This window comes from Aotus nancymaae, unplaced genomic scaffold (genome assembly GCF_030222135.1).
Source record: "Aotus nancymaae isolate 86718 unplaced genomic scaffold, 86718_ANA_hifiasm-v0.15.2.pri h1tg000059l, whole genome shotgun sequence".
Lineage (NCBI taxonomy): Eukaryota > Metazoa > Chordata > Mammalia > Primates > Aotidae > Aotus > Aotus nancymaae.
The window spans coordinates 3,071,034-3,096,909 of record NW_026988473.1 but is presented as its reverse complement, the minus strand read 5'-3'; the positions used below and the strand labels follow the sequence as shown (position 1 = coordinate 3,096,909).

Genomic DNA, 25,876 nt, shown 5'->3' with positions numbered 1-25,876 from the left:
AAGCAGCCACAGGCAATACACAAATAGGTGAGTGCAGCTCTGTTGCAATAAAGCTTTATTTACAGAAACAGGCAGCAGCCTGGATTTGGCCCAATGGTTATAGTTTATCAACCTCTACATTAGGAAACCTTGAAAACTAAAAAAACTTTAATTACATTTTTATTTATTTATTTTTTTGAGACAGGGTCTTACTCTGTCATCCAGGCTGGAGTGCAGTGGCACGATCTCGGCTCACTGCAGCCTTGACCTCCAGGTTCAAGCAATCCTCCTACCTCAGCCTCCCCAGTAGCTGGGACTACAGGCGCCCACCACCATGCCCAGCTAATTAAAAAAATTTTTTTTGTAGAGATGGAGTCTCACTATGTTGCCCAGGCTAGTTATGAATTCCTGGACTCAAGTGATCCTCCCGCCTTGGCCTCCCAAAGTGCTGGGATTACAGGTGTGAGCCACCAGGCCCAACCTAATTACATTTTTTTAAACACCAGAAAATTTGATTACACATTGATCATAGATCATATCAAGAAATTCCTAATTTTGTTCTATGTGATAATGGTATTGTGGTTCTATAAAAAAAGATTTTAAGATTTATTGAATAAATGATTTTAAGATTTATCATTCTGTATATAAAGCTATTTCAGTGTCTCTGTCTAAAAGGTTTATAACTTCAAAACCTCAGCTATTTTAAGTCCACACAGACAATTTAAAAATAATATATTATAGGTATGAATGCTTCCTCGTATTTCTTAAAGGACGCACCCTGAAGAATGTAGGAGGGATGTGCTAATATTGGGGACTTGGTTTTTAAAAGGGCGGAGAATCAAATAGAGCAAGATATTGACAATGACTAAATCAGGGCCATGTGTTTAGAGGGGTTTGTTGTGAAATGTCTCTATTTGTGAGCATGGCTATTTATCGTTAAAACTAGAAATGGACAACCACTAAGACTCAAAGGGGTGAGGTGGGCAGTTCATGGAGGGACTCACCACCCACAACCTGGCCCCCGCCGCCTCCCAAGGCCAGTCCCACTGGGACCCCAAGGGGCCTACCTCTGCTGCACGACCTCAAGGTCTTCCAGGCGCTCAGGCAGGGCCAGCCCGTTGAGCCACTGCTCCTTCTCCTCCACCCAGAGCCCGCAGGCCCTGGCCTCGCTGAGCATGGTGTAGAGCGTCAGGGCAGCCTCCAGGGCCAGTGCTCGCTCTCTTGCCCGGGCCTGCAGCTCATCGTAGTGCCGCTCCAGGGAGGGCACCCGGCCCTGCACCTCGGGCGTGTGGCTCAGTGCAGGAGGCAGGGCTGCTGCCTGTTCTCTCAAGGCATCCAGGGTTGGCCGGTGGCCTCGGATCTCCTCCTCCAGGGCCCGATGCTGCCTGGCCAGAGCCTGCGTGGAGAACTCGTCGTGCCCCAGCTCGGGGCTGGACACCAGGCGCAGGGCGTCCACCAACCAGGCCTCCATGTCGTTTGCATCAGCCTGGAACTGGTAGAGGCTGGCGGCTTGGGACAGCCGCTGGGCACGTTCCTCGGCCAGGGCCTCTAGTCGCTCCCACTGGGCTTGGAGCTCAGCTGCACGGGCAGAGGCCTGGCTTGCTCCAGGGTGACCCTCGGCCACCAACTGCTGGCCCTGCTCCAGGGTGAGCTTCAGGGGCCCCAGCCGGCCGCTCATCTCACCCCGCAGGGCTGTGTGCTTGTTGAGCAGGCGGAGGACACCGGTCAGGTCCCGGCCCGTGTCAGCTGAGGCCAGGAGGTGCTGCTGCTCCCGCACCCAGGCCTCAGCCTCGCCCACCTCCCAGAGGAAACGCCAGAGCCGCCGTGATTCCTCCAGCCGGGCCCGCCTTGCTGCTGCCAACTCACACAGCGCCTCATAGCTCTGCTCTAGTTTGGCCACCCGCTCCGACACCAGCTGCGGGTCACAAGGTCTATAATCTGAGAAAGTGACAGGAGAGGGTCAGAGTGGTAACTGACCCCTCCAGCTGCTCACCACCCACCGCACTCTCTTGGGCTTCCCTCCCTGCCTCTAGCTCTGTCACCATTGTCTGCCCACCATCTTTCCTGTCCCCAGGTTTCCCAAGCCTTCCAACTCGGCTCTTCATGTACTCCTTCCCAGCCCCTCCCTCTCCAGTGCCTTCCCTGAGATTTTTCACCTTTCTCTGGGTTGCAGAAGCGCAGGGCAGAGGCACTGACGGCCCGCACCCTCTCGGCCTGCACGGCGATGTCTGCTTCTACCAGCTCGTGAAGCTGCAACAGGTCCTCCACTCCGGTCAGGTGCTTGCCCAGGTCCTGAGACTGCAGCCGGCCCTGCCAGGCACACATGGAGTGCAGATGCCCACCTGAGCATTCATGTGCCAACCTGGCCGCATCTTCCTTCCAACCTCTCTGTGGCCCTAGGTGTTGCACCCAGGTGAGAAACCTGCTTGCTCACATACACTGGGATACCCCAGTTCTGCCCTGGCACCCCAACCTCCTTATCCTTAACTCCCCTGATTGGAACAATGTTCTAACTCCTGCTCTTGGAAGCTTTGCTATGACTAATCTTCTCAGCCTCAGAATCATCGACACCTTCCTGTCGCCACCGCTCCGCCTCAGCACCCAGCAGCTTTCCTTCTGCATCTCTCCCCGACCTGCCCTCCTGGCTGCTGCTCACCTGGGAGATGGCAGCAACCTCTAACAGGTTTCATTCATGCTGCCTGCCCGTAGGACTTCTTCAGAGGAGCCAAAGTGACCTTTTTATAAACGTAAGGTACAATCAAGTCTCTCCCCTTCGCAAAACCTTCTAATCACTTTATTTTTTTTCTCGGCTCACTGCAACCTTCACCTTCAAGCGATTATCCTTCCTCAGCCTCCCTGAGTAGTTGGGATTACAAGCGCCTGCCACCACACCTGGCTAGTTTTTGTATTTTGGTGGAGATGGGGTTTTGCCATGTTGGCCAGGTTGGTCTCGAACTCTTGACCTCAGGTGATGCACCTGCCTTGGCCTCCCAAAGTGTTATGATTACAGGCGTGAGCCACTGCGCCTGGCTCTTTTTAATTAATTAATTTATTTTTTTGAGACTGAGTCTCCCTCTATCGCCCAGGCTAGAGTACAGTGGCACAATCTCGGCTCACTGCAACCTCTGCCTCCTGAGTTCAAGCGATTCTCCTGTCTCAGCCTCCTGAGTAGTCTGAGAGACTACAGGCACCCACCACGACGCCTGGCTAATTTTTGTATTTTTAGTGGACATGGGTTTCACTATGTTGGCCAGGCTGCTCTCAAACTCCTGACCTCAAGTAATCTGCCCGCCTCGGCCTCCCAAAGTGCTGGGATTCCAGGCATGAGCCACTGCGCCTGGCCCCTTTTAGTCACTTTAAAGGATCCATGTTACTTTGAATAAAATCCAAACTCCCTGACTAGGCTGTAAGGCCCTAGTGGGCTGGCTGCACCATCCAAAATCTCAGTCCACAGCCCCTGCTCCTCATGCTCACAGCCCACTGGCCTTCCTTCTGATCTTGAACACACCACGCTGGTCCAGGCTGAGGGCCTGTGCTGGGCCGTTCCTTTCACCCAGAATGTTGTCTCCTCACAGCTCCCTGTGCTGGCTCCTGGCCACTATTCTGGTTTCGGCTTACATGGCATTTTCTCAGAGGTCTTATCTGACCAGCCCCTCACACCACCCTGTTCCAGTTTCATCACTGGTTTTATGGGCCCTGCTCTTCTGTTTATGGAAAGGTCCGTGGGTTTTGTCATCAGCCTCCTCCATCTAGAACATGAACCCCATGAAGTGGGGATGGGGCCCTGACTGGCTCACACTCCATGGAGATCGGCTGAGCAGCCGAGCGAATGCACCACTGTGGGCTCCCTCGACTCCTGCTTACCCGTATCCCACCCGGCAGGCCGCACTAGTACCTTCATCTCTTCCATCCAGTCCATGAGGTAGAGCAGGTCCTGGAGCACCTTCTGCAGCTCCAGGTTGAGGAGGAGCCGCTCCCTCCGGGCAGCTACCATCTGCCGCAAGAAGTCCCAGAGCCGCGCCACATTGTGCTGCCGAGCGGAGATGCGCTTGATGTCATGGTAGCGCTCGGCGGCCAGCTCTGCAGCCACAGCGTCCACCGCCTGCACCCGGCCACTGTAGGCCACAATGTCCGTCTCGATGGCTTCATGCTTCCGCACTGCTGCCTCAACAGCCGCCAGCTCCAGCCCAAAGTTGTCCTGTGGCAGGGGCAGGGAGGGGAGGTGTGGGGACCAAGGGACAATGCTTCTGCCCGTTCCTCTGTCCCTCAGGGCACTCAGGCTGCAAAATGCCAACTCCATGCGGTGGCTCCACGTTCCCTCTCTATTCCAACCCATCCTGTCTCACCAACCCTCTCTCTTGTCCCAGCCTCTGGCCCTTTGCTCACAGGCCTCTGGGCCTTTTTACCCACATGATGGATTTCGTGTTTTATTGTCCCCCTACCGCTTCCCGCAGGGCTTCTTATCCACCCTGTCTGTCTCCCATTTCTGAGCAGCCTAAGCATCCTAAGAGCCTCAAGTCCTACCTGGGACACAAGGCGCTGGTTCTCACTGAGCCAGGTCTCCCGCATAGCGGCCTTGCGGTCAAAGCGGGCGGCTAGCTGCTCTAGCTTCTCCTGGCGGATGAGCTCGGTGCGCAGGGCCAGCTCGCGCTCATGCTCCGCCTTCTCCAGCCGCTCCCAAGCCTGCGTGGTAGAGACGGGGTTAGTGGGAAGGACAGGGTGGGGAGGATTCAGCAGGGCTGGAGGCACAGGGTAAGTCCCATGGAAGCTCCGTCTGGTGGATCCATGGAATGCAGTGGCTGAGACGCCTGTGTGTGGAAACAGGAAACGGCAGTGCTGGGAGTCTGTGAAGCCATGTAGAAGCTTCTGGAAAAGGGCTAGAGGAAGCAGGAGCAGTGGAAACCGTCTGATTCCTTTGTGTTGGCAGGACTGTGCGTGAATCTTATTTTTACTTTTAGTAATCTTATAACGTTGTGAAAAAAATAGAAGGGATAGTGAGTTGGGGACAGGTTGAATAAGCTGAGGGACTTGGGGCATAATTTCCTTACGTGACCTCATATGGAGAGTCAGACAAAGGGGCAAAGGGCCATGTGCCTGAGAAGACGGGAGAATGATGTCTGGCACAGTGTGGGCAGCCGGGCGGAGTGTTTGAGTTTCAAGCTGGGGCAACAGATAGCAGAGCTTGGTGAAGGTTGAGAAGGCCTCGGGTTTGGGGATGTGTGTGAGGCGTCTGGGCCAGAGGCTGCCTTGAGGGTGCGTGGCCTGTGGGCAACACAGACCTTGTTGATGTCCGAGATGAGCCGGCCCTCACGGGGTGTGTAGACCTTCTGGTTGTTGGCCCGGAGCTTGCTCTGGATGGTGAAGAGCAGCACTTCCAAGTTCCCTTTCTCCGTAAACCTGAGGCAGGAGGCCGAGTTGAGGTCAGAATTAAAGCCCAGGAAGTTCACAAGGACTCTTTACTCTTCAAAATGGGTGTCCTGTGTTGCCTTCCTTCTTACAAAAGCAATACAACCTCTTTGTGTGTAAGCCAGAAAATACTAATACTAGCAAACCAAAAGAACATCATTTTATTTTACTTTGATTCGGAGTCTAGCTTTGTCACCCAGGCTGGAGTGCGGTGGTGCGATCTGGGATCATTGCAACCTCTGCCTCCGGGTTCAAGTGATTCTCTTGCCTCAGCCTCCCAAGTAGCTGGAATTACAGGCATGCACTGCCACACCTGGCTAATTTTTGTATTTTTAGTGGAGACGGGGTTTCACCATGTTGGCCAGGCTGGTCTCGAACTCCTGACCTCAAGTGATCCACTCGCCTTGGCCTCCCAAAGTGCTGGGACTACAGGCATGAGCCACTGCGCCCGGCCGAAATAATTCTTTCATAACCTATTTCCTCTCTTATTTTTCATGATCATCTTTCCATGTCAATAAATGCATTTCTTTAATATCCTTTTCAGTGGCTGGCCCGTGACTTATTTTTCTTTTACAGTGGTTGTGTTGGTGAACATCCTTGAAGTTATACCTTTGCTTAATGTGCAGAAGACGACTTCCTGGGTTAAAGGGTATACCTTAAATTATTCTCTGGAATGTACAGAAACAGTTGTTTCCTGGACTAATATTAGTTTCAGAGCTGAAATATATTAACTCCAAAAGAGCTCCATGACAGCATAAACACAGATGTTTTGGCAGGCACTGAACAGAATTGCCTAAGAGCAATCACACACTTGGAACAGTTAATTGCTAAAATATAGAAATGATAAGAACCTCTGGAATTCTCATGTTACCAGCCATACCCACGTTGCCGGTTGTGACCTGCCTGTCAGGTCCAGTCCCTTCTATCCCTACGCTGGGATTGGGTTACCATGACACCCCAATCAGGAATCTTATTTGATGAATTGCACTGACTCAACACACCATAGCAATCATTTCCGCAGCATAATTTTTTTTTTTTGAGACGGAGTCTTGCTCTGTCACCCAGGCTGGAGTGGAATGGCATGACTTTGGCTCACTGCAACCTCTATCTCCCAAGTTCAAACGATTCTCTTGTCTCAGTCTCCCAAGCAGCTGGGACTACAGGCATGTGCCACCATGCCCAGCTATTCTTTCTGTATTCTTAGTAGAGACAGGATTTTACCATGTTGGCCAGGCTGGTCTTGAATGCCCAACCTCAGTAGAGATGGGATTTCACCATGTTGGCCAGACTGGTCTCTGGTGATCCACTCGCCTTGGCCTCCCAAAGTGCTGGGATTATAGGTGTGAGCCACCACACCCAGTCCACAGCAAGATTTTTAAGAATGGCTAATCATTAAAAAATTTTATTTTGTAACAAGTATGTTGTTTGGATGCTTCTGGCACGGGAAATCTCTGCTGCATTCATGTACTGCCAAATTTCCCTCCTGGAAGGCTGCCCTAATTTAGGCTTCCTCTCATGGGAGCACAGTTCAGGGCAGGGTGGGGCCCAGGAGACACCTACTTGGGCGGCTTCTCCACAGTGCGGTAGGAATTGAAGGACTGCAGCTGGTTCTGGACCCCGCTCAGGGAATTGGCCAGCTGCCGGTCATTGAGAGTCACAATCATTTGCTCAATCCACTGCAGCAGCTCGGAGGCCAGGGACTCGTACTTCTCCACCAGACGCTCTGCCTCCATGGCGTGGTCCAGCACCTGTGAGACAGAAGACAGGGACATGGCAGGCCCAGCCACAGGGTCCCTGGCCCAGTCCTGCAGCTCTACCCTGCCCCTGCACTGGGGGAGTAAGACCCCTGGGCCGGGCCTGTGCTGGCCTTTACACCTACTGCTCATGGACAATACCTTGCCAATTCTCTTGCCTTCTACTGCCAGGGCCTTCATCTTGGAGAAGTAATGGTAGTAAGTAGCCACATAGGTAATGATTGACTTCTCATCTGGCTGGTCCACATTCACATCTGCAAGAGAGGACCATTCGGGTCAGGCCTCACTTACCCCAAAAACCTGGGGCCCGCCCAGTCCTGCAAGGCTGACATCTGTCCATCCCCTTTTAGAGCAAAATGAAACTCAGCCATTCAAATTAAAAAGGCACTAAAAAGCTCACCTTTTTTCCCCCTTCTCCTGGAAACAAGAAGGGCCCTCCAAGCAAAGCACAAACCCCAGAAGCACAAGGAGGCTTTTATCCAGAGTTCCCCGTGGAGACCAAAATTAGTTGTTTGGGGAAGAAAAGCAAGAAAAGAAACAGCATTCCTATGTGGGGATGGATCACGGACTTTTAGGCTGGAACAATGTCTAAGAAGTCAATGGAGGCCAGGCGTGGTGGCTCACGCCTATAATCCCAGCACTTTGGGAGGCTGAGGCAGGCAGATCACGAGGTCAGGCGTTCAAGACAATCCCGGCCAACATGGTAAAACCCTGTCTCTACTCAAAATACAAAAATTAGCTGGGCGTGGTGACACGCACCTGTAGTCCCAGTTACTCAGGAGGCTGAGGCAAGAGAATCACTTGAACCCAGGAGGCAGAGGTTGCAGTGAGCCGACATCATGCCACTGCACTCCAACCTGGCAACAGAGAGAAACTCTATTGCAAAAAAAAAAAAAGAAGAAGTCAATGGATTCAGGGGCAGCAGGACAGAAGGTATGAACTAAGCCTCCTGAACCTAAGATGCTCAAGGCATTGGGGACTGTGATCCCCACAGCACAGTGGGGATAGAGGCCAGCTCTCAGCATCATCTCCAGGTGTGATCATGCCGTAGCTAACCTCAATCCCAAAACTCAGCTGTGGGCCCAAGGAGGCGAGTGTCTTTCAAGCTGATTAGCTTCCACCACACAACCGAGGCTGACCATGACTTGAAATCTGTGGCTTCTCTTAAATAGGCCAGATTTTATCCTAAAAGTAAGACTATGAGACCGGAAGCCTCTGCCCATTTCTGGAAACACGCAGGCAGGCAGGAGCCACTGAAGTCATCTCGGAAAGCTGCAGAACACTTAACTTTATTTCCAGGTTCTGCATTACTGCCATGCTGCCCAGAGGCTCTCCAAGGAGCACTGCATGTAGTCTACGTCTGTCTGTCACTAGCTCACTGACACTTATCATTCTGGAATAAAAGGTCCCAGGCGATAGGACTACAGGTAGGATGGAAAACAGGGAGAAAATGGCCAAGACCAAAATCCACCCACGGAATTTAAGGAGCGCCTCCAGCAGAGGAGTCACTGAGTCCTTCTCTCCTCCCTATTCTGGCTGCACCAAGATTGGTCTCCACTCTCCCAGAGACAGCGGAGGAGACAGGCTGCCTGAATGCCAATCTCAGCTCCATCCGCCGGAGGACCTGGGCAAGTTGCTTAACCTTTATAGACCCCCATCTTCTCTTCTATAAACTAAGGATAACAACAATACTGATTTCAAAGGGGTGTTGTGAAGATTAATTAAAGCACGTCAAGCGCAGAACCAGGTACCAAATAAGAGCCCTGTTACTGATCTCATCAGCATTATGACCAGAAGCACAGGAACCAATCAGCAGGGTCAGCTGACCGCAGGCCAGTTCTGGGTGAGTGCAAGGTCATAGAGCTTAAGTTTTCTTCTTAAAAATTGTTTTAAAAAAATAGAGACGAGTCTCACTGTTGCCCAGGCTGGAGTACAGTGGCTATTGATAGGTGTGATCCCACTACTGATCAGCATGAGAGTTTTGACCTGCTCCATTCTGAATGGACTGATTCACTCCTCCTCAGACAACCTGGTGGTCGCCTGCTCCCAGGAAGTCACCAATGCTGAACGTAGTGTGGACACCTGATCAGCATAGCCCACTGCAGCCTAGAACTCCTGGGCTCAAGCGATCCTCCCCCATCAGCCTCCCTAGCAGCTAGGACTATAAGCAGGTGCCACCGTGTGGCCAGCAACATGTAGCTTAATTTAGAATCCTAGAATTTTAGAAGGGCCCTTAGAGACCAATTCTCTCTTTTAAGAGATGAGGGACCGGATGTGGTGGCTCATGCCTGTAATCCCAGCACTTTGGGAGGACGAGGCGGGTGGATCACGAGGTCAGGAGATCGAGACCATCCTGGCTAACACATTGAAACCTCGTCTCTACTAAAAATACAAAAAATTAGCTGGGCATAGTGGCATGCGCCTATAGTCCCAGCTACTCAGGTGGCTGAGGCAGGAGAATTGCTTGAACCCGGGAGGCGGAGGTTGCAGTGAGCCAAGATTGTGCCATTGCACAACAAGAGCGAAACGCCTTCTCAAAAAAAAAAAAAAAAAAGAGAGATGAGGAAACTGAGTCACAGAAAGGCTAACCACTGGCTCCAAGCCACAGAGCTCCTCTGTGCTCTACCTGGGATACAACCCATAGCCCAGGGCTCTTTCTGTCACTGGGCTGCCTTTCTTCCTACCTACAGCCTTTTTCCAAAAGAACTGAGAAATGATTTTCATACCATAAAATTCACCCTTTTAATGTATATAATTCAGTGGTTTTCAGTGTGGAAAAAAAATATATATATATATATATTTAGGGGGACAGTAACGGGGTCTCACTATGTTACCCAGGCTAGTATCAAACTCCTGGGCTCAAGCGATCCTCCTGCCTTGGCCTCCCAAAGTGCTGGGTGTGAGCTACCATGCCTGGCTGGTTTTTAGCATATTTACAAGGTTGTGTAACCATCACCACCATCTAATTCCAGAACATTTTCTTCCCCCACCAAAGCAGCCCCTGTATCAGTTGGTGGTTACTCCATGTCTTCCCCTCCTCATCCCCTGGCAACCCCTGGTCTACCTCCTGTGTTTACCCTGCCACCTCTTTTTTACATAGCTCTGGCCCCACCTTCAGGATCCAGCAGCTTGGTAAGTCCCAGCTCCTTTTCAGCTAGATTGAATGCATTCTGCAGATTGTAGTGTGCATTACACTTCTTCAGAGACTCAAAATCCAGCAGGTCCGGCCTGGGTGGGGAGGAAAAACAGAAGGGATCAGAAACATGTGCGATCATAAAGAGGAAGGGGAAACCAGCTCCAATCTTTATCCCTAAGTCACCGACCCAATTTTGTCCAGAAGTAGACATCCCAAACCCACACTGCTGTTCGCAGTCCCTCCCCGAACCGCCTCCCCGCTTCCCATCACAGTGCTCTGTGCAGCCCTGCACCCCCACGTTCTAGTTCTGCTCCGAGTGCTGTTCCTTCCTTCTGACTGTTGTGCAGCTCATCTCATCTCTGTCTACACATGGGCACCCTGGGTCATTAGCCGACCCAGCACTCTGCTGCATCTGCTAACCCTGTCTTCTCACCGGTGTTTATGCACAATGGCGTTGAAGGCTAGTCCATCTCTCCAGCTGGTTGTGAAGTTGTGTACATTGACGTTGGGATACCTATAAACAGAGATCCGGATAATGGTGAGTAGGGCCCAGCCCTGGTCTGACTCCAGGATAGTCATCAGCTCATAGTTCCTGGAGCCTAGCACAGCCTGGGGATTGCTGACCCTCCAGTACCACATGCCCGAGACATCCTTACCCTGCGGTCTTCATCTGGCACCACAGAAGCAGGGCATCCTTGGCTGACTTCTTCTCCTTGTTGTCTTCTGTCTCCACACTGATGTCTTGGATCTAGGAAGGAAGCAAGCAGGGTCCTCACTCCCTGGACAGGATTTCCTGGTGTTATCAGAGATGCTCAGATAAATGTCAGGAAACTGCTCTTTAGATTGTGGTAAGGCAAGGGACCACAAAACACTGGGTGCAAGAGATCTGAGGCAGCAGATTAGGGTAGGATGCTGAAGAATGGGTGTGCCCCTGAGTGGAGGGTGCTGGTTCCTCCAGGCAGGGAACTCTGCAGGCAGAAGAGTGAACATTTTCTGAGAGCTGGCTCTCCAAAGGGAAGTCAACAGAGCCTGGGATGGAAAGGGGTGATTGGGAATGCTGTGATGGCATGAGGATACTGGGGCATGGGAAGGAGGAGGGTGACTGTTCCACTGGGGGAGGCCAGCAGAGTTTATGGAAGGGGATTAGGGCTGGTGACCAGACCCTCTAAAGTTCCCAAACCCCCTGTGGTGAATGACTAGTTTGTAAAACTTCTAGTCCCTTGTGGACCAACCTGTAGTCCTATTGCCTATGACCAATACACAGACCAGCACAAGGGAACTTGCCATAGGGGTCTGACATTCACCCAGAGTGGTTTCTACCCTGTTGAAGGAGGGGAGCCCACTGATCTGTGCTTGGATAGCGCCGCAATGGTAACTGCTACACAAGGTTCTAGATCCTTCATCTTTGTGCAGTAACAGTTTGCGGTGCAACACCGGTGCAGGAACCTCACCGTGTGACAGTGTGCTGGGGTACCTGGAATCGAAGGATGATGGTCCAGACCAGCCCAAGGGTCAGTCGGTGGTTTCCATCCACGATGTCATGGGAGCCCATGTTTTCCAAGTGCACTTTTTGCTCCTTGAGGAACTGCAGTGCCTTGTCCACGTTCTCCAGGCAGTGGATCCGCATGCGGCCCTTTGTGGGCTTTGGCTGTGGAGGGATGGGGGCACGATGGCTCAGGACTGTGGGTTTCTGCCTCCTTCCCCAGCCTTCCCAGGGCCTGGGCTTGCACACCTTCCCCATGACCTCCATCAGGAACACGGGCACAGCCCCAGGGCTGGAGCCAAAGCTGAGGTTACAGATAAGGCTTGGGCAGATTAAGATTCCCAAGGGAATTAATCGCACCAAGAGTAGGTGGGAGAAGAAATGTTTTCAATGGGGCCACTGTTCCTATCTCCACGAAGCAATGCTCCTACATAATCCAAGTGGCAAAGCCTCTTGAAATGATCCCATCCTCTGGGCAGAGGGAGCCACTGCTTCCTGCCCTGTGCTGCCACTCTGAGGGCTGTTCCTCCAGATGGTTCCCTTGGCCACTTTTCTGAGGCCCCCTCTTCCCTTCCTGACCATGGCTCACCAGTGTCTCTCCTGAGAGCACCTCGAGGAGCCTCAGCAGGTTGCGCCCATCCCGGAGGTCACTGTACAGGTCTCCTACCCGGCACGTGACTCGGGCCAGGTGCGAGTTCACCCACTTGGTAAAGGTTTTCTTCTGCACGGCTTCTCGCTCATCTGTGGTGGCAACATGGGGTTATTTCTGTCCTTCGAGTTCAGTATGCCTGCCTCTAAACACCAGTTGGCAGGGGTGGGGGATGGAGGAGGCTGAGAGATGGGAAGTGAGGTCCTCTAAGGAGGAGGAAGGGAAGGAAGGTGACCGGGAGGAAAACCCGTAACTTTGAATGAGCTCATAAGCAAGGTAGACAAGAAAGATGAAAGACAGAAAATAGGCTTTGGGAAGAAAGGATGAAGACATCGGAAGCCGTGGGACAGGCAGGGAGGGGCTGGGACATGCATGAGTCGTGTAAGTGGTGGAACGCTGGTCAAGTGACTTCATCCATCACAGCCCCAATGTCCTCATCTGTAAAATGGGAACGTTACTTTCTACTTCAATAGGTCATTGTGTTGATTGAATGAGATAAGATATATAAAACACCTAGTTGGTGCCTGGCACAAAATGGCTCCTTGGTGAACGGCTGTTAAAAGCGGTGTGATCTGACCTGAAGGAGAGCAAGAGACGCCTGGGGCTGGTGGGAGGTATGGCTGTTCTCTTTTGGTTGCGGACAAAGGAGTGGGTGTGGGCTAAAATTATAGCAGCAGCTCTTCCAAGTGGTCATTAGGACTTGGCAGTATAGAGGCTGCAGGCCTCCTGAGTCAGCTTACTGTCCCTGGATAACTTAGAGAAAAGGCAGACCCCTCTGCTTTGGGGACTGGGGATGGTACATTCAGCTGGCTGCAAGGGGATCCAGTTCCAGGATGTAAACACCCCATTGCTCAGAAGAACAGGATCTTGAGACTTGGGAATTGGGAAAGCAGTGAGCCCAGGAAATATCGGGGGGGGGGGGGCGGGGGGAGCCAGGCAGAGTTAGGCACCAATCTCCAAAAAAATTAGGCAATGCCCTGCTGCCCAGTCCACGGGTGGCAGGGGGAGCTACTGAAGAGGGGAAGTAAGTATTAGAAAAATAAAAATTAAGAATATTCTAAGTGACAAAGTGAAGGCATCAGAAGCTGCTCTGGTGATGAGAATTTCTGCCACTTCCCCACAGAGAGCCCTGTGCAAGGACCCAACCCAAGTGGCTGGGGTCTGAAGCGTCACTTTTGCTCCCGTCTCAGCATCAGCATCTCAGAAACCGGAAAGACTCATCCCTTAATCTCACATTCCTAAGCACCTCTCCCATAAGACACAGCAACACACCCATGTCACTCCCTGTCTCTTACCTCCAGCCACTGTACTGGCACCAAACCTGGGGTCCTAACAATGACATGGGACAGCCCCATGCTCCCCAGCACCCGTGAAACCAAGGGAGCCTTGGTGCTTCCTGGCAGGTCTGAGCTGGAGGGGAGCTTAGAACACAGGCCATTGCTAGATCCAGGGGACTGCCCTGCGGCTGGGAACCCTGAGGTGAGGCCATTTTGGCACACAGGTAGAAGACACAGAAGTAGTGGCAGCTAGAAGGACAATGGGCAAAGCCAAGCACCAGAAACAAAGTGTCACATCACAAGATGTCCACAGCATTCCTAGATCCTTACACACACACAACAGTGACTCCCAGAAACACACCTAAGTGCTTGTGCCAGAGTGAACACACGCCTGCTCAGACGTCTACCTGGGCCTGTTTGCACAAACCCTCTCTCCTTCGAGACACTCCTCTCTGCTTTCAGACACACTGTCTCCTTGCACACATTCAGATGCCTGCTCAGAAGCCCAGAAAACATCATCTCCAGGTCCCTGGGCCTGGCTCACCACTCCTCCTCCCCAACTGCCCTGGCGGGTGCTCTACTGGCAGATCCAGATCTGCCTCAGAGGCACTGCTGGGGCCTCCCCAGCGCTGGCGCCCCCGCGCCCCCTATGGCTGGTTGCCTTTGCTCCACGCAGCACCGCGAGGCCCGGCAGTCACACCCACCCACGCCATCATACATGGCCCCTGCCAGCAGGTCCAAGCCTTTCCCCATTCTGTTGACATCTGTGTATTTTCTGGCCTCTTGTAATTATCTCCTCTAAGCTGTATCACGTTGTCTCCCAACACAAACACTGGTGTCTCCACACCAAGTCCCGTGCAGGGTCCTCAGCTCCAACCACTCTCTTCACACCCAGACCCCTCTCACCCAGGTTCAGCTGCCCCCACAGGGGCCTTGGGCCTCACCTTGCAGCTGTTTGAAGCGTCCTTCCAGCACACTGGCATACTGAGCAGGGTTTATGAAAGCAGCTGGTGAGAGCAGGAGGCCCCCGGGATTCTGGGCCCCTTCCACAGCCTCATAATAAAATTCGCCAGTCCTGTGCAGGCCGTTCCCATGCACCCTGCTCACTCCGTTCCCATTCATGCTGCCAGCTGCTGGCTATAGAGCCCGGGGCCCAGAGTCCATGCTCCCTGCCTGCAGGAAGCCAGTTTTTGTTCCCCAGTGGGACCTCAGGCTGGAGTCCAGGGTCAGAATTTGGGAATGGTGGGAATTTCAAGGAGTGGCAAAAAGAGTTACGGGATGTCCCAAGCTCCTGAGACAGTGAGTGGGGCACACCTGGCTGTGGCGAGAGTAGACGGAGGCAGCTCCAGACAAACAGGTTGGACGGTGTTGGGGAGGGGAAGGAGGCGGAGCGTGGCCAGCGGGGGCAGGGCCAGGCCCTGCGGGGCGGCGGCGGTGGAGGGCACTGGAGCGACTCCGACACCCGCCCATCAAGTCCCAAGTTACTTAAGAATACACGAGACCCACGAGGGGCACCCCCAATGCAAACTCCTGTTTCCCAAAGGTTTGCAGGTATGTTGAGAGCAACCTCACTCTGGCTGACTGGGAGGTCATTCTCCAGGACCTGCAGGCTTTGAGTCCCAGCTCAGAAACAGACAAAGAGAAATCTGGAAACGAGGAGATCCTCGAAGACGAAAAGCCAGGCACTGTGTGAGGCATTTTCTTTCCCTCCCTCGCCTGTGAAATGGGCACTGTTACCATCCTTTCCACTTGTTTATCACCACCTCCAGTGCCAGCCCCTGCCCTGCCCTCCAGCCCACCAGGGCCCTCCTCCACCAGGCCATCCTGGCCCCCAGACACCCTGCTGCTGGGCACATCTGCCAGGTGCCCTTCTACCTCACTCTGGGCTTCAGCGCTTGTCATGTGCAGCCGACACTTGCCCTTCCTCATTTTCATTCATTCAGTGTTTATTTGATACCTACTGGTTGGAGGCACAGTGCTAGGCAAAGCCCATGCAGAGCTGCCTCTTCGAGAGCCCAGTTTAGTGGTGGAAGAGATAAACACCCAATGAGAGCACAAGGTGGCACAGATGTGTGCACAGACCCGGTGACAGTCCTGGGTGGCACGTGTTATATGCAACCAGACATGGTGACAGTCCTGGGTGGCACGTGTTATATGCAACCAGATATGGTGACAGTCCTGGGTGGCATGTGTCCCATGTACACAGGCATGGTGACAGTCCTGGGTGGCATGATGACAATCCCGGGTGGCACTTGTCACGTGTGCAGACATGGTGGGTGGCACATGTTGTATACACATAGACATCATGACAGTTCTAGAGGCTATGAATCCAAAACCAGGGTGCCAGGAACACTTCCTCCAAAGACATGACATTCTCCATAACCCACACCTTCTGTCTTCTCTGATCTACAGACACACTGAAAGGAGTGTTTCACAGCTGGCCTGAAGACCCAACCAGAGGGACAGAGAGGCCCAGGAGAGAATGAGAAGGGGTCTGGGGAAGCTCTGGCTGCCACAAGGGGGTCCTCAGACTGGTGCTGAGCTGGCTCAAAAGAATCATTTGGGGAGCTTTTGAAAAATCCTGAGTTCTGGACCAAGATTCTAACTCACTGTGTTTAGGGAGGGGCTTGGAAACCTGTATTTGTGAAAAACATCCCTGGGTGATCCTGTAAAACATGTGGGCAGGTTTGGGAACCACCCCCTTGGAGTCTCTCCTCTTCTAGGGGCCAACCCCACCGCCACTGGGAGCACCACTTCTCAGTGAGAGTAGGTGGGGCCTCTCAGACTGGGCTTGGCTGGGCTGGGCTGGGCTGGGTGGCCGGCAGGTTAATGGCAATGACAAGGGTGGGATGGTGGAGGAAGCCAGACGGGGTGGGTGGCCTTGGGGTGTGTGCATGACTCAGCCCCACGCCAGCCACTGGTGGTGTCAGGTGGCAGCCGCACTCTTGTTGCCATGACAACTCCTCCCCCGGAAGACAGGGAGGCCGACGGACGAGTTTCTGCTCAGAGCAGGACAGCCCAGGCCCCAGGCCCCAGGCCCCAGGTCGAAGGGAAGGCTAGGGGCCAAGGCAGTCAGTGAGCACACCCGGGAGAAAGGGCGGCAGCTGCGGAACAGCAGCCGGTGGAGGGAACCTGCTTCAGGGAACAGGCAGATGAGATAATGGGAGTAACAGGCGGCAGGTGGAAGGAACAGGTGGGGAAGGAGAGGAGGGATAATAGGCTGGGAACAGGTGTGGGAAATGACAGTGGAAATCAAGGAAGACATAACAAGGGCATGAAAGGTAAGGGAGAGGTGGGCGAGGACAGGAGTGGCAAGAGTGAGAGTGCAGAAAAATGAAGGGACATGACCCGGGGGCTGAGGCCAGAGAGAGAAGCTGTTTTAGTCAGCTCCGCCAGTCCAGGAGTCAGTGCAGCGTCTCCATGCTTGCAGGGAGGGTCTGAGGAAGGTTCTGAATGGCAGGAAGGCTGTTCTTGAGGCTGGATTTGGGGACCAGGGACTTGATAGGGTGCTCTGGGTCTCCCGCTTAGAAAGAAAAGTCAGTCTTCCCATAAAGTTAAAGAGCTCTTCATAACAAGCTGACAAAGCCTCCTCCAGCATCCCCACCGCCCCGGCCGTCCCCTAACCTCACCTGCCAGGGCCTTAATGCGTGACCTCTCAAAGAGGCGGGCCGAGCTGCTGTCATTGTCCCAGTCCGAGTCAGGAAGGTCCCAGCGGTTGTTGATGTCACTGTACTGGCCCTGGATCTCCAAGCTGTCAAAGTCTGTGGGTGACAGAGTGCTGCTCATGGTGGTGGGTGGCTTCCTGCTCCTGCAAGGAGAATGTGGCTGGTGAGGGGTGTCCAGGGACCACCAAGTCCTCCCCCCACCACCAGATCCTTCTGTTTTCCTGCCCTACCTGTGCCCTGCTCTCCTTGTGGCCAGAGGCTGTGGTTGGTTGCCTGGTGGAAATCAGCCCCCAGGGGGAGAGGGGAAGCCACTGGAGAAGCCTGGGGACAGGAATGCATCAGAGGCACAGAAAGTGAAGCAGGAAGGAAGCTCAGAGCAATGCAGTGGGCAGGAAAGGATCCAAGGGCCTCAGGCCAGAGAGGGAGAGGTTGGGGGGTGCTGAAAGGGGTGATGGGCTTTAGTGCTTCAGACAGCAGTGTGCAGCCCAGGGTAACGGAGGCAGCACATATGAGGCCCCTTGGGCAATAATGACCAGAAAGTGGCATTCTTCCCTTCTACAAACTGTCCCGAGCCCCTGATCAGCCCAAGATGGCCTCCTATACCGTGTAGGCAATTTGAGATGAAAAAAACCCAGATTCTGCTCTTGAGCTAAGAGAAAGCTATGATACACCAGTAAGACTGATGCGCTGTTTGGCAAGTATGGATACACCAGGAAGATTGAGGCACTGTTTGGCAAGTGCCCAGGAGTTTAGAGGAGGACACAGCATAGTTCCCTCCCCTTTGTTTCCTTTGGTTTGCCAGAGAGAATGTTAGTACGTACTCAATAAATGTCAGCAGTGACATGTCCCTGCCATTGACATGCATCATCCCACCATAACTTCCTATGGGGTGAGAGGCCACTGTCGTCTCCATTTTACAGATGAGGAAGTGGCACAAAAGACATTAAGCTGGCCAGGCGCAGTGGCTCACGCCTGTAATCCCAGCGCTTTGGGAGGCTGGGACAGGAGAATTGCTTGAACCCAGGAGGCAGAGGCTGCAGCGAGCTAAGATTGTGCCACTCCACTCTAGCCTGAGTGAGACAGAGTGAGACTCCACCTCGGAAAAAAAAAAAGACATTAAGTTACTGAGATCACGCAGCTGGAAGGAACAGTGCTGGGTTTTGAAAAGTTCTTTTTGACTCTGGGAGACATGTTCTTAATCGCAGCCTCTTGGACAGAGAACATACATAGTTTGCTCAACCATCCTGGAGGCCTTTCGTGCTCCCCAGAGAGATGAGCAGCCATGGCTACTGTCTAGGGCCCAGGCTGGGGAAATGTGGACCATGCTGGCTCACCAGCACCAGCACTACTTCCGGCTTTAACTTACGCAAACACACTCTGTCCTCAAAACTAAGAAATGAGGTTCAGAATAGCTGCTGTGGATTAAAAAAAAAAAAAAAAAACAACGCTCTACTGTCCAAAGTTCTTGTGTAATTCAGCATTCAGCAGCCATTCACGAGAGAGAGGAGGGGACTGGGTCTGTAACTTTAACAAAACCCCCAATTCTGCATTTCTTCCCAGCCCTACTTCCTAGAACCAGGGCTGTGGTCTTGGCAGTCTCTGGTTCTGGAAAGGAAGGGGGTATGGGGAAGAGAGAAGTGATGGGTTGGTTGGTGAGACTCGGGTAGGTGGTGAGACCCATGGGCACACAAAGGCATAACTTGGCTTCCATCATTAACTGGTTCCATGAAGCTGAACCTGATGTGCTTGAAGGCCAGGGTTGTGTGCCCCTCCCCTTTCTCCTAAAGAGAAAATGTGTGCAAGGATTCTTCTTGGGAGGAGCACTAATGAGCTGCAAGGGAGCTAAGGTCTAAGGTTTGTAGATTTGGCCTTTAATTCCCTGTAGAAGGAAAGGGAGCTTAATTTCTACTAAGCCTGGGACTCTTCTCATTCAAAATCCACCATTTCTCCCCACAGATTCTCTGGATTTGTTTTGTAAATATTTATATAAAAATACATTCTAGGGCAGAGTTGAATCACCCTGAGCAAAGAGTGCTGCGGGCAAGGTATGACCTGAACTAGAGTCATCTAATACTCTCAGCTGCTAGATGGGAAAGTAGTCCACATCTCAGGACCAAGTCTAATTCCATTTCCTCAGATTAGTGCTTCCTAACTGGCAGCCACACTTATGCTCAGCTCTGAGATGGACATCTCCAGCACTCAAACTCTTCCTGCACAGACCTGCCCACAGAAACGCCTACACCCAAGTCCTGCCCTGCTCCCACTTCGGTTTCCATGACCCCTTTTTCTTTTACCAGGAGTTACAAACTTACCAAGGCTAGCCCCCAGGAGTGTTTTGCTGGGCCAATAAGCTATTTTTAAATGACTGACTTTTTGGCCGAGTGCGGAGGCTCACGTCTGTAATCCCAGTACTTTGGAAGGTCAAGGCGGGTGGATCACCTGAGGTCAAGAGTTCGAGAGCAGCCTGACCAATAAGGCAAAACGCTGTTTCTATTAAAAATACAAAAAATCAGCTGGGCATGGTAGCAGGTTCTTGTTGTCCCAGTTACTCAAGAGGCTGAGACAGGCAAATTGCTTGAACCTGGGAGGAGGTTGCAGTGAGCCGAGATTGTGCCACTGCACTCCAGCCCAGGCCACAGAGTGAAACTTGTCTCAAAAAAAAAAAAAAAGACTGATTTTGGATTCCTTATGTGGGTCTGCACTAACTCTCTACAGGCCCAGCCACTTCACTTATCTATGTTACCTGCCTGGCCCCAAATGCTGAGGTTTGCACACCCTGCCTCCTATCTTTGTATTTCACAAAGAGCAGAAACTCAAAGAAGCTAACCATCTGACCCTGTCTCCAAACTACAGTATCTCTGAGGCCCCTGTAAGCTGCACAGAACCTAAACATGACTGCTTTGGCTTATTTTTGGGGATCCAACTTGGTCCTCCCAAGGGAAGGGGGAGACAACCCTGGCCTTCAAGCAGGTCAGGTTCAACTTCATGGAACCGGTGAATGATGGAGGCCAGGTTCTGCCTTCCTGTGCCCATGGGCATGCACCTCCCTACCAATCCAAGCCTCACCACCCATCACTTCTCTCTTCTCCATAACTCCTTCCTTTCCACAACCAGAAACTGCCAAGACCACAGCCCTGGTCCTAGGAAGTAGGCCTCAGGAGAAATGCAGAATTGGGGGTTTTGTTAAAGTTACAAAGGGGTCTAATTGGGGGCCAGACCCTCCAGGGAAGTCCAATTGTTAGAATGTCTCTGTGAATTCCTACCATTACCAGGAGAAAGTATGGAGCTAGAACCTCCCCTTCCCCCAAATAAAAACTCAGCCACTTAAATGCTCCTCTCCCCAAACCGAGTTTGAAGCATACATGCAGTGTGTCCTGAGTTTCCAGAATGCTGTGATATGTGTAAGGAACCAAGCTGGCACTGGTGTCCTTAGATCACAGATCCCCACAGGGCCACCATGTTGAGACTCCAGGGGGTTTGTTCCCACAGCCTTCCATGTGAATGGGGCTCTCTGGCACTGTTCAGCATGTGGCTCTGAGGCTCTGCTATCTCTGTGTCTCTAGGTCTTGGTTTCCGAGCATTCTGGCTCTGCAGCTCCCTGGCCTTTTGGACAATATGCTGTGTTCTCAGCTTGTGTCCCCTGCAGCCACCTCTAGATTCCCACTGATTTCTATTTGTGTGTCTCCTGCTCAGATCCAGCGCTGGTTTCCTGCCACTGAGTAGATCATTCCTCACCTACGACCTGGGTCTCCATGCTCACACTTCCTCAGTCTGCCAGCAGCCCCCAGCTTCATGACACCCTGCCTCTCCTGAAGCCAGAGAATCCTCAATTGTCCTCTCTTCCTCGGATTCCTGAAGTCTGGCAATAGGGCGGTGCAGTAGCTAATCCAGATTACAGTCTCATCATACCTTATTCTTAGCCATTGACCTCAAGGCCAGGCCCAAGTAGCTTACATCGTTAGTGCTAGAATAACACCAACTCCTGCCAGCTGCAGGCTTGGGGTCCTGCTGGAATCAATGCCAGGTGCTACTGGAGGCCGACTAGGCCCACGCGTGCCGATCCTCCGGGGCAGCTTTCCTCTTTCAGCTGGCATGTTAAGCTAGAAATCCTATACCCTGGGCTAGAGGCTGCCTTGTACCCAAATTCCTCCTCTCACCACATCCTGCTCCTGATGAATTCTTTCTCTCTCTGAGATGATCATTCCCTCCTCTGTGCTCCCAGGGCACTTCGGCATGCAGCTAGTATCGTACTTATCACATCGCATTACCATTACTTGTTTACGTGTCTCTCTGCCTGCTCCACATTTAACTCATCGAGGACAAGGGCTGTCTCACTTCTTTTGGTGTTTTTCCAGACTCACTACAATAGATATTCAATCAAGAGATACTGAATGACTTGACTATATTTCAGTTTTTGGGCCATCGAATTAATGTCTTTCTTAGGACTAGAGAGAAGCTCAAGGAAAGAATGAACACGGGATGGGAGAAGACCAGCTCCTTGGCTGGAGTACTTTCAGGGTTAAGTGTAACAGCACAAGACCGGGGATTCTCAAACCTCCATGAATCACAACAACCTGGAGGACTGTGAAATCACTGATCACTCCCCCGAACCCCTAGTTTCTGATTCAGTAGTTCGGGGGTGGTGCCTGGGAATGTGCATTTCTAACCTGTTTCCGGTCAGAAATCCACATTTTAAACACTGGAGCTACTGGTCTGGGGACCACATTTTGAGGGCCACTCTTGTCCAGAGATGAGAAGCAGCTGGAATTGGTTAGAGGAGCCATGAGGACTAAGAAGACACAAAGTTTCAGGGGTGAGTGTGACCTAGGGTTAGCTTCGAGGTCAGGCCTTACCCCATACTAAACTCAAATATCACTTCCCCTTGGGAGCTCAGGCAATGAGAGAGGAAGATTAAGATGGAGTAGGTGCCAGAGCTAATGAAAGAAACAGTGCTGATGCCCCAACAGCGAACTGTAGATGTCCGGGCCGGTGCTAAAGAAGTCATGAGAAGGCAGAGTTGAATAAATGACAGCGAGATGAATAATAGATTAGAAGAAATGGGGACTTTGGCAAAGTAAAAATCTTATTTGCGTCTAAGTATAAATGGGTGGACTAGCAGAGAGATAAAAGGAAAAAAGAAGTCACAAATCAGCTCAGGGCTCCCAGGAAGGCAAGAGAAAGGGGCCCAGGGCAGAGAACCGGAGAAGGCAGGAAGAGCAAAACCCCCACCCACCTCCCAGACTGTGTTCCTGATCAATTCCCTTGGAGGAATTTAGGAACTGGGCTGTAGAGGGGGACTGAATTTTTATTTTCTCCTTTAGAATCCTCCAGTTATGGCAGAGTCATTCAAATATTCAAATTCTTCACTCCCTTGCTACCTCCTTCCCCAAGCCTGGGGTCACATCAGTTTCTCTAAGGGAAGAATCTAAACTCCATCCTTCGCCCTTCTGAATATGCCAAGAGTTTGCCCCACACCTCAAGCTAAAACGCATATTTGGAACTCACTCTGCCCTCTTCACCTTCAAGGAAAACTGGTTTGTGGCTACCTCTGCCCATGCCTGAAACCTCCGGGCTCTCCAGTGTTGGAACTGTGGCTGCTCCGAGAGGGGGAGGGCAGACGAGAAACAGCCCGCGCAGACGACGGGTAGCAGGTTAAGACCGGGGCAAGCCTGCAGCTCACACAAGCATGAAATGTCCTCAGGTCAATGGGGTAAAGTTCCGAGCCGAGTGAAAGGTAAATCTCGACTGTGGCGCCGGAGCTGGAACACCCCCGGGGGCAGGCCTTGCCGGGTAGTTCCGTGCGGGGCGGACTGCACAGCCCCGTCAGCGTCCCAGCCACAGAAACGCCGTACGCGGCCGCTCCCCCGCCGCCCAAAGCGTCTGCGTTCTCCCCGGGCCAGTTCCGGCCACCACAGGCAACCGCGTGCCCCTCTCCCACACACTGTGGGGGAACAGAAGGGAGAGCGTGGAGCCAGCTGCCAAAGAGGCGAGGAGGAGCCCACGCGGCTCCCGGGAGGAGGGAGCCGGGCGCCCGCAGTCGCCGGGCAGAGGTGGCCGAGCGCGCCCCCAGCACCTGGCCCGGCGCCGGCCCGTCCGCCTCGAAGCCCAGGCGACGCGAGCGGCCGGCGCTGTCAGACCCGCTCCCAGCCTGGCCGCGAACGCGTCCGTCAGCCCCAACTGTTCCAGACTCTTCTCCCCGCTCCAAAGACGCCCGAGTCCCCCGGCCTCGGCCCCCACCGCCCTCACCCCGGTACCTGTGCCTGGCTGGCACGGGACCCTCTCCGTCCCGTCCCCGCCTGCTCCCGCCCCGGCTCACCCCGGCCGCCGGGACCCGACCCCGACCCCGACCCCGACCCCGCCGCCCGCACGCGGCCGCACAAAGCGCGCCGCCCCGCGGGCCGGGACAAAGCGGGCGGGGGCGCCTGCACCTACCTCGGCGTGGAGCGGGGGTGCGGTGGGCGGGGGCGCACCGGTGGTTGCCGCGCCCGCAGCCCGGCCGCGAGGGGCGTTTGCTGGCAGCGGCCGGGCGCACGGCGGATGGCGGGAGGGCGCTGTCACGGGGCGCGGGCGGCGCGGGGGGCGCGCGGGGCGGGCGGCGGCGGCGGCGGGGCGCGTGGCGGCGGCGCGCGGGCGCGAGCGGCGGGACTGCGGCGCCGCGGAAGGAGGACAATAGCCTCCCCCTGCTGCAGGCCGCCGGCTCCCACGGGAGGCCCGGGACCATCTGGAGCCGGCAGCCCCGCAGGGCTCGGGGAGGGGCCGGAGTCGCCCCTTCCTGGTCCGGCGCCATGGCAACCGCGGCCCCTCGCGGTGCTCCCCGTCGCTCCCGGCCCGGGGCCGCTGACCTGCCCCGGGGCGAACGCGGCTGCAGCTCCGAGGCCGGCTACCGACCCCCAGCCACCTTCCATGCGGATTCCCCCAAAACCCCGCCTTCCGGTCCTCGCTGGCCCCGGGTCCCCACCACAGCTTATAGGGCTTGGTCTCCCCAGTTCGGACAACTCACCTTTGTCCCTATTCTGCTTTTCCTCCAAAATCCGTATCCCTGAGACACGCGATCCTTCCTCTAGTGATACCGCCGACGAGGTTTCCCGAGATCCAGCCTCTATTCCCCTTTTCAAGATTTCCTCTCCGGGCACCTCCAGTCCGTCTCCCCTAAGCATTCCTCTCACCCATCCCCTCGCTCTCGCGTCCTCCTTCAGGCAGCTGGGCCAGCTCTCCCTCCCAGAACATCTCCATGGCACAGTGGAGATTCGCCTTCTGCGGATCAGATGCTCGGAACAGGCATATCAGCGCTTCTCAGCTCCTCTCATTTATCAACCGGGAGAATTCCGGCCTAGTCACCGTCTTGAGGGGGGTGGGGGTGGGGGCGGACATTTCTAGGCCTGACACGGCTGGGTTTCTCCTTGGTTTGTTAGCGTCTGAGTAGTCTAAGGTCTAAGGTCCTTAACCAAGGTGAACTGCTTGCTGCCTGCTTAGGAGAGGAAGGAATATGCCCAAATCATGACAAACTCACAGAGTGCCAGGTGGGTGCTAAAAGCGCATCATCTCATGTGACACTCCCACCCCCACTCCAGCTCTGAGAAGTAGGTGCTGTTCTTCCAGATTAGAAAACTCAGCTCAGAGATGAACCAGTGGTAACAGAGTGGGCTTTGTACAGAGCGGTCAGGTTATGTACTGCCCCTGAAGATGTGGGCTCGTTTCTATCCAGGGAATGCCTGAAATGGGCAAGTAAGGGCACTCAAAGAATGGGTTTTGAGTGAATTATTGGATTCAAGTTTTTCTAATAGCTTTATGGGTAATTTAGGATTTTGCTTCTTTCTGAAAAGGTATGCATACTGAAACAAATATATACAATTGAAGTACTTTCCAGATACGTTTTGACAACCCTAACTAGTGGTGTCATCTCATCTAGCTTGCCTTGGTTTTCCTAGTCTATAAAATGGGTTGGGAGGAGGGTTGGAGAGTTGCACTGAAAGATGACTTTGAGTTCTCTCCTAGCTCTGGTATCTGTGCTTCTACCACGAAACTGGAACTTGGCCTTCTGGTGTGTATCTCACAATTAGCTGCATTTGAGGCTGTTATTATTATTTTGAGATGGAATCTTGCTCTGTCGCCCAGGCTGGACTGCAGTGGCACAGTCTTGGCTCACTGCAACCTCCGCCTCCCATGTTCAAGCGATTCTCCTGCCTCAGCCTCCCTAGTAGCTGGGATTACAGGTGCACACCACCATGCCTGGCTGATTTTTGTATTTTTCGTTCCGAGCCAAGTGGAAGGTAAATCATGACTGATTTAGACGGGGTTTTGCCATGTTAGCTAGGCTGGTCTTGAACTCCTGACCTCAGGTGATCCGCCCACCTCAGCCTCCCAAAATGCTAGGATTACAGGGATGAGTCCTCGAGCCTGGCCTGAGGCTATTTATTATTATTATTATTATTATTATTTTTTAATAGCCACTCTTTCAGGCAGTGGCATTAAAGAAACAAAGGCATAAGCTGCAACTCTTCCCAGAAGTAGGAATATGTGGTTCAGG

General features: G+C 53.3%; 1 protein-coding gene across 3 annotated transcripts in view; it reads right to left on the bottom strand.

Annotated features, from left to right (window-relative positions):
- Positions 1 to 24,926, bottom strand: part of SPTBN2 (spectrin beta, non-erythrocytic 2) — a 45,799-nt gene extending 20,873 nt beyond the window's left edge. Inside the window, exons 1-15 of one of the 3 annotated variants that reach the window (XM_064364700.1) lie at positions 24,350 to 24,926; positions 17,580 to 17,670; positions 17,314 to 17,492; positions 12,348 to 12,499; positions 11,750 to 11,923; positions 10,932 to 11,023; positions 10,709 to 10,789; positions 10,252 to 10,367; positions 7,281 to 7,393; positions 6,946 to 7,133; positions 5,259 to 5,376; positions 4,504 to 4,662; positions 3,875 to 4,177; positions 2,136 to 2,289; positions 1,047 to 1,917 (exon numbers count right to left, since the gene is read on the bottom strand). In XM_064364700.1, the coding sequence (XP_064220770.1) occupies positions 1,047 to 1,917; positions 2,136 to 2,289; positions 3,875 to 4,177; positions 4,504 to 4,662; positions 5,259 to 5,376; positions 6,946 to 7,133; positions 7,281 to 7,393; positions 10,252 to 10,367; positions 10,709 to 10,789; positions 10,932 to 11,023; positions 11,750 to 11,923; positions 12,348 to 12,499; positions 17,314 to 17,470 (2,678 nt within the window). In that variant the 5' untranslated portion in view covers positions 17,471 to 17,492; positions 17,580 to 17,670; positions 24,350 to 24,926. Of the gene's footprint in view, positions 1 to 1,046; positions 1,918 to 2,135; positions 2,290 to 3,874; positions 4,178 to 4,503; positions 4,663 to 5,258; positions 5,377 to 6,945; positions 7,134 to 7,280; positions 7,394 to 10,251; positions 10,368 to 10,708; positions 10,790 to 10,931; positions 11,024 to 11,749; positions 11,924 to 12,347; positions 12,500 to 14,628; positions 14,940 to 17,313; positions 17,493 to 17,579; positions 17,671 to 24,349 lie in introns of those variants that run through there. The other 2 variants (XM_012436960.3, XM_064364701.1) reach the window with 2 other exon arrangements.
- Positions 24,927 to 25,876: the final 950 nt, after the last annotated feature.